The 8,311-nt window shown below is 35.4% G+C and overlaps 1 protein-coding gene across 1 annotated transcript in view; it reads right to left on the bottom strand.

Annotated features, from left to right (window-relative positions):
* Window positions 1-1,908: 1,908 nt before the first annotated feature.
* The window catches only part of LOC118735582 (protein fem-1 homolog CG6966), a 42,567-nt gene continuing 36,164 nt past the window's right edge, over window positions 1,909-8,311 (bottom strand). Inside the window, exons 2-6 of the mRNA XM_036465408.1 lie at window positions 4,435-4,792; window positions 3,770-4,370; window positions 3,448-3,701; window positions 2,934-3,382; window positions 1,909-2,776 (exon numbers count right to left, since the gene is read on the bottom strand). Of these exons, the coding sequence (XP_036321301.1) occupies window positions 2,591-2,776; window positions 2,934-3,382; window positions 3,448-3,701; window positions 3,770-4,370; window positions 4,435-4,792 (1,848 nt within the window). The 3' untranslated portion in view covers window positions 1,909-2,590. The remainder of the gene's footprint in view (window positions 2,777-2,933; window positions 3,383-3,447; window positions 3,702-3,769; window positions 4,371-4,434; window positions 4,793-8,311) is intronic.

The following is an 8,311-nucleotide window of genomic DNA, read 5'->3' as shown; positions in this document are numbered from 1 at the left end:
CGCTTACACTTACGCTTAGTGTTTGCCTGAGGGACTGTATTTTTATGAGAAGCTGCTTTTCATGGCAGAAATACACACTGAGGTTTGCTCTTGCCTGCCGAGGGTCGACCGCTGTTAAGAAAAAACCTTTTTTCTTTATTTTTTTTTCGATGTTGCTTTGACCAGGGCTTGAACCCAGGCCCTGCGGAGTGGAAGAGCGCACTGCTTGCCACTACACCTCTGCGGGTGCTAAGGAGAAACTAAATCAAAAAAAGAACTGTTGAATATACGACGTTTTAATAGGCGAACTAAACAGTAAAAAACAAATTTTAACAGATTTTAAAGGAGATGCACCAGGCATTTATAGAAATATTAAAGTAAAAACCTGCGGACAGTGCTAGGAGAATGGTCTCCGACATTTGTTTTTTATTGATGAGAAAGTTTTCACAATTGAGATCAATTTCTTCGAGAAAGGTTCTAAACTTCCAGAAAAGTGTATCCAGGGGAGATTTTAGAGCAGGGTTTGAAATTGCTTGACTTTTTTCAATGCATTTGTAATTCGTCGCTTGGCGTGCAATACCTCGTATCCGCAAGATGCAATACCACGTATGAGGGCAGAGAAAAAAAATGATTTTGGTTACCCTTTCCCAATGCTTCCCTACATCACAAATTTAATAGTGCATAATTATAATAGAAGCTCAAACTTAGTAAGTTTAGTTAGGAAACCATTCCAAAAGTTTTGAAAAAATAGTTTCTTCGCTCTTTTGAGAAATTTTCGGACCATCTATCTTATACGCGGTTCTGCATTTGGCGGATACGAGGTATTGCGCGCCAAGCGACCCATTGCTTATCTCCGAAAATAAATCAGTCAAAGCAGGCAGCAAAAGCGAAAAGAGACATTACATCTTTTTCTTTTGCTTACAGTTTGTTTGTTTTTTTGCTTTTGCTGCAAGCTATACGTTTGGTATATTCTCATTTTTGCTTCAATTTGTTAATTACAATGATATGTATGAAAGCCAGTTTTTAATTTAATATTGCAAGTGTCATTCAATGTGACCTAACCCAGACTTAGGATATCAAGGCATAACATGATGTCGTTATAATGAATATAATCTCAAATTGAAACTAAGGAGAAGTAGCTTGTATGCGAATAACTCCACTATTTTTAGGAACTATCAGCCTTATACTGTATCAAGAACGATAGGCAACATGAACGATTCGTCTGCAGAGGAATGCTTCAAAACTTAGTCCGGCGGCATCATTCTAGCCGGTTTAAACGCAACCGAGACCATTGCAACGTAATATATGAAAAGCAAGACGAAGACAACTGATAGAGTAATAAAATCGCAATCACAGATGTTGTCGTCTGCAGACGAATCGTTCGTGATACAGAATAAGGCTGTATATAGATAGGGAACCGAGTTGTTAGAGGTGCGCACTGCCACTCGTTGTGTCCAGCGAAATAATCCTATGTCGAATAGCGGTTGCCCCTCGTCAGGCAATAGCAAACTTCCGAGTGTACTTCTGCCAGGAAAACGCTTCTTATAGAAACCATCTGTCATTCTGAGGCAGTAAAAAACGGTGTGACAAAATCAAGACACACACCACAAACTGGGGAAGAAGCTCGGCCAAGCACGTATATGTACCAAATTTCATTTATTTATTTTTTATAACAAATGAAGTGTTTTCACTTAAATTGAAAAAGGTAAAAAAGCAAAACTTGTGTAATATCCTGCGAACTCATAGCATACATACATATGTATGCATACTTTTTTAAATGTGATTATATGATTTACAGCCTTAATTGAGTGCACGTCAACAATAGAAGTTAACTCCTTTAAATGTTTACCTAAACAATTTTTTCCCTCGACTGTGTTAAGGACGATTTTTAACTGTGTGCCATTTTTTGCAACTAAGAACTTATTTTCTTTAGATATAATTTCTGGTAAAAGTTTAGAGTGTTAGAGATTTAGGGAGGCTAAGGAATTTAGATTACGTAATTCTCTCCAATTGCCTGAAATCGTTTTACTGAACTCCGAATTTCCACGCATTCGATTGAAATTTTGAGCTCGAATGGTCGTTCGAATAACAGAGTACTTTCTTCATTTGCTCACGAATGTTATCATACCAAAATACGAAATGAGCAGGGGGTTCAAGTCTTTTATAAATATCCATTTTTACACGTACGTGGCGACCTGCTCGTTCACGACTGCCACGAACCAAGTCATGAAATTTCGAGTATGCAGTTTCCATCGCTTGACAAGTTTCAAACCATGTACTATACGATACGGCTTTCCAAGTTTCGCTACTTTTTATTCTCTTACGCAGTATAATTAAATGTTTAACGCATTTTAGGCGTTGCGAGTTGTTTCAAATAATATTAGTCAATGCAAATGCCACACATATAAAGAACGGCTTCAATGTTAGCTTAAACAATTTAAATAACTCCGTGCGCAAATTTTTAAAATATACACAAAAATACAACTCAATAAAACATTTAAACGCGCATTAATCACAAAGATATTCATAGCTGCGATCATTTGCCTGTTTTGCCCTGCGCTGGACAGTTGTCTTATGTTACTTATATGACGCTGCACTTACTATTCACCATTTAATGCATTTCAATAAATGTGTAAAGCGATGGAGGTACGATGTTAAGATATTTAATTCGATGCTTTTGTATTGTCCGCGAAGCCAAACATGCCAAAGTTGTATATTTTAACGGGTTTATAATTTCGTGTATTTTTCCAGGTTTCAGTAGTGTTTCGAATGTTTCACCGGCATTGTTTTTGGCATCCTGCATTAAAAAATATTATTTTTTTTAATCTAACATCTACAGCCCAACTAATATAAACGCATTGCAATTTCATGGATATGTGGATTTACTTTTTATACTTAAGTAATTGTCAGCCTGCGTATATATTAGGTAAGGCTGTTTAGTTACCTTAACTTACCAAATGAGCGCCATATTTTAGGAGGACTTTCGTTAACGCTCTTGGGCATAGTTGCGCGGTTGCTGCCAAATGGAGTGGTGTATTTCCATCATCATCTCTGGCATTCGGGTCAGCTCCAACTTCGAGCAGAGCTTTCGCCAACGCTGGTGACGGAAATTTGCAAGCAGGATAGCGGCCAACAAGAGTTCCTTCTCGATAGCATGCATAGTGCAGAGCAGATCGACCTGATCGAACACATACTTTTAGCCGATTTAGCTTATATAATGAATATAAGATTTCTTTCCGCATATTTGGACAGAAGTTTCCGTCTTCTTCAAGTGATGCCAATAAACATCCTATATGTAAAGCACTTACTAAAGCGCGACTTAATGCATTCGGATCATGATTACAATCATGTATAGAAGATAGTGCAGCGGGATTTTTTTCATGTTCTAAAGTCCATTCAAGGCCTAAAAGGATAAGTGAAATTGTTTCCCAAAAAGATAAAATATTTTTATTTAATCAACTAAAATACCTCGCTCCACCTCTAAAACAGCTTTATTGAATATCATCAACATATCTGCAGCTGCAATTGGAGGTACAATCCGGCCACGGGGTAACAAACGGCCAGCTTCAACCAACATAAAACTAAATAGTTCAGCAAAAGATAATAAGGACGATTGAGTCATAGGACTAAGAGGTTGAAGAATTTTCTGCTGCATCGTCAAAGCATACGTCCACAATTCAATGCAACGATCAAAGCGTCCTGCATCCGCATAATGCGCACCTCTAAATGATAAATTAATGGAAATTCGCATAATTCAACATGAAGATATTCAACATTGTATCATTGTTACCTGAATCGAATGTAGTAGCTGGTGTCGGGATGCGTGGGTCCCAAAATCCTTTGTCGTATAACCAGAGCCTGCATCCGCATTTCATCAGGATCCAGAACTAGCTCATCGAGCCCTTCTATTGTTGCCACTTCCGACACGTATTCGTATGCAGCAATAGGCTCATTGATAACTTTAGGAATTTTCGGCTCCTGGTTTCGGTCCTCCATAGCCCGTCGCCACAAAGACAAAGCACTGACCATATCACGTTTTTTATCTACATATGTTGCACCCAACAGTTCCAAAGCGTCAATTCGGCTTTTTTGACTGACACAAGGTAAAGTAATAAGATGCTCTACAATTGGCAAATGCCCAGTTACACTCGCTGCTAAAAGAGGCGTCATACCATAATAATCGACATCCATTGTCGCTCCATGCTTTAGCAACAATTGCAGTATCTCCAATGAACCAGACTCAGCGCAGTCGTGCAATGCCGTATTTCCCTTTATACTGCACCTATTGACATCAGCGTTGAGAGACAGTAAATACTGCGCGATTTTGTAGTGTCCCTTATAGCATGCGATCATTAGACATGTATGTCCATGACGGTTTGCAACCTCAAAGTCTGATATATATAACATATTATTTTAAGGGAATACATAGTTTTCGTTTAGAACTTTAAAACAAACCTGCTCCATTGTTTACAAGAAACTTGACGATATCGAAATGTCCATCAAAACAAGCTGCTCGCAGTGGCGTTGAGTTTGTTCGCGTCGTACTATTTACATTAGCGCCATGATGTACCAACAGCTTCACAATACCGTAATGGCCAGCAGCTGCAGCGCACCACAGCGGAGGCGCATCTTCTATTGGTTCTCCATCGAAACTCACTGATCCTACTTGTTCAACATTGGCGTGCCGCTTTAGCAAATACTCTACTATATTGTAGTGACCATTTCGGCAGGCAATAACCAGCGGCGTAGCACCATTTATTTTTGCAGCTATAAGCATCTTTGCTTCTGAATCTGATCTGTTGGAGAGAATGTGCTATAACGGGAAAATAATCAAAACAAGATTTATGTAGATGTGGAATTTTGTAAAACTTTGAGTAAAGACTACCATAAACCGTTGCTTAAATTATAATATCATCTAATAATCTATCAATTTATTAAACTGCAATACAGGATACGTAATAGTAAAAAAAATATTATTTATTATAGGTACTTTCAGCAGGGTACCTATGCCTATTTTGCGTTGGAGGCAAATCAGTTTCGGCGATCGCGTATTTTCACGAGTCATTTTTCAATCGTTTCAAAAAAAATTAATTTACCAAGTGTTTCTTGTGTCCATTTAAGTATTACGTAAGCAGAGTTTTAGTAATATTAGACCCTTCACTCTCATCTTGTCAGCAAAATTAGGTAAAGTTCCTACCTCGCTCTTCACCTCCTATGCTTACGTAATCATTGGTATTTTTTTTTCATCTGTTTATTTATATTTCTTTATAGTTATTCATGAACAGCAGTTATCAAGTCTAACATTTGATACTTGTTCAAAGAAGAAGTCTGATGAGGAGATGTCGTGATCTCCGAAATAGCTATCTCTTCCACGGTCTTTATAAATTATTGTTGTTTTTCCATGATGAGAGCACTACCAGTCAGACATTCGAACAGACAAACTATCAAAGACCACTCCACCACTAGAAATTAAATAGACGATACTATGATTAGGCAATTCGGGACTTAATGCTTAGAAGACCATCAAGTCGAGAAGTTAGAATACATCTCAAAAGAAGAGGTGAAATTACTACATAAATTCGAGTTCACATCCTTAATGTTGTCTACTTTACGCCTAAAATTCAACTCTGATTGGCAACTCCAAGGACTTGCCGGTCTATATATGGCTCAACGTCGGTCAGATTAACCTAACCTAGCGTGTCCTTGAATTTTTAAATAAAAAAGCACAAGGCCGGCAAAAACAAACTATAAGGGTTAAAAATTTCGACACAAGCCCAAAATAATTAAAAAACTTTTCATTAACATTTTGCAGTCTTTCATGCAGTTTAGTCTTGCTTTGGACACTTTTTAGAACGTTGTATGAAAACAAAGTTGCGTATTTGTGTGCTTGATCCCAACTTATTCTCAAGTTGAACGTTGAATTCTAATCCAAATGTTCAGCTATTAAACATTAAAAATCTTGTGAATCACTGTATGTACCATAAGTATCTGTGAAATGAGAACTACCCTGGCAGAAAACTTATCTGATTATGCATACTTCGCATAACTTCGCACAACCATTTGTACCAGTGCAATAAAAATGTAACTTAAGAAAATGTGAGGCAAAATCTAAAATCAAAAGATCGGTAAGTTTTTAAATGTTCTGCTAATTTCTGGGTAATGGAATACATACAAAGTACATACGAAATTACTATTTGAAGTATGCAAAGTATTCATAATCAGACCATAAGTCTTCTTAAACCTCTTTCTTAACCTTGTTTTTGGTTTTGACAACCATATTGATATATTTACTTTATCGTATCGATTTACTTAAACTGTTAGTTTTTGAGTGCTGGGCGTACAAACATATAGACAAAAGATCTAAAAATTGTTGGTTTGGCTTCTATTGCTCTAATAAAGATACCAATATTAATTTTTCTTTAATATCTAAAATGTACAGACATCGGCCGGTTACAATTTTATTATATGTATAGATTTATTATCTGGTTACACTGGTCATAAGTGCATAAGTGCCTACATTGATTGTACATACAAATTTACGTGCATACATACAATACACAGATTGAAAAACAAAAGTTTAATTGTATTAACACATGGCAGCAAACTAAATAATATATGTATGCATGGGTTTGCATGCGTTCGATTGGTAGCACTCTTTTCAAGTTCGTGCTTGATGTTTTTGGTATCTCAAACTCGTAATGCGCTGACATTGTGCGAGTTCAATGTCAAAATAAAAATAATTTATGCGTATAAACGAAGGAAAGCTCAGTTACACACGGAAATGATGCTAGATTTAGATACTTATACGAGTCTCTAAATCTACATACATCCATACATACTTATGTGTGTAGTATGGCCATATAGTATGTATACGCACTTATATTTTATGCGAAATGAGAAAACATATCATAACATAAATGAGAAAACATATCATAACAGTTTAAATAAAAAAGTAGGTTTCAAACCCATTTATTTATTATTTATTTCATGGTAGAAGAGCTTCTCAAAGAATATAGAAGCAATTTTTTCGATTCAAGTTATTGAAAAGTATTGAATATCTAAATCCCAGGAATGATCCCAGGATCCCGGGATTGTGACTACGCCATCCCGAAAATCCCGGGATCGGAAAAAGCCTAAAAATTAACATCCCTAGTTGGGAGTAAATTGGCAAATTCAACGGAAATTGCACACAGAAATGGTTGGGACGGAGTCAAGAGCTTCTTAAATGTATGCAAATGGTATTAATTTAACAAAAAAATGCTAATAAAATGTTAAAGAATAACACTTAAAAAAAGACCAACACAAGAATGAAAGTAAAGGTGAGTACGTACAAAGGAAAAAATAAAACCAAGGCGCGTAAAGACAAATGCAAAAATGAAGGGGAATAAATATGTTGATGAAGAAAATGATAAACATAAGTGTAAGTAAAAAGAAAATTATTAAGAAAGAGACGAGGATGAGAATACCGAAAAAAATAAAGATGCAGATAGAGGAAGAAAGATTAAAATAAAGGTAATTATAAAGAAAAGGATACAGACTCAACGTGAGAACTTTTTCGGGATTTTCGGCATTCTCGAGACTTACCGATATAATAACCGATATTTTTATCGATTGTGTTATTGATTTGGGTATCGATATTTTTATCGATTTTGCAATCGATATTGTTATCGATTTGTTATTGATATTTTTAATCGGTTTTGTTATCGATATTTTTTATAGATTTTTGTATCAATATTTTTATCGATTTTGTTATCGATATATTTTATTGATTAGGTATCGATATTTTTATCGATTTGGTTAACGATATTTTAATCGATCTTGTTATCGATTCTGTCAATGATTTTGATATCGATATCTTTATCGATATTGTTATTGATTTTGTTATCGATATTTTTATCGATTTTGTCAGCGATATTTTTATCGATATGGTTATCGATTTTGTTATTGATATGTATATCGATTTTGTTTTCGATAGTTATATCCATTTTGTTGGCGATATTTTTATCGATTTTGTTATCGCTAGTTATCGATATTTTTTATCGATTTTGGTATCAATGTTTTTATCGATTTCGTTATCGATATTTTAATAGATTTTGTTATTGATATTTTTATTTATTTTTTTGTCGAAATTATTATCGATTTGGATATCGAAATTTTTATCGATTTGGTTATGGATACTGTTATCGATTTCGCTATCTATATTTCTTTCGAATTTGTTATCGATAACTTTAGAAAAATTCTTTTTTACTGAAAAACACTTTGGAATTGTTAAACCCATTGGTACATACTAGACATAATACATGGGTGAATTCCAAAACGTCAAAATACAAAG

Source organism: Rhagoletis pomonella, unplaced genomic scaffold (genome assembly GCF_013731165.1).
Source record: "Rhagoletis pomonella isolate Grant_MI unplaced genomic scaffold, Rhpom_1.0 Rhpom_scaffold_00001, whole genome shotgun sequence".
NCBI lineage: Eukaryota > Metazoa > Arthropoda > Insecta > Diptera > Tephritidae > Rhagoletis > Rhagoletis pomonella.
Note: the sequence above shows the minus strand (reverse complement) of the source record. Positions and strands in the feature narration are given on the sequence as shown.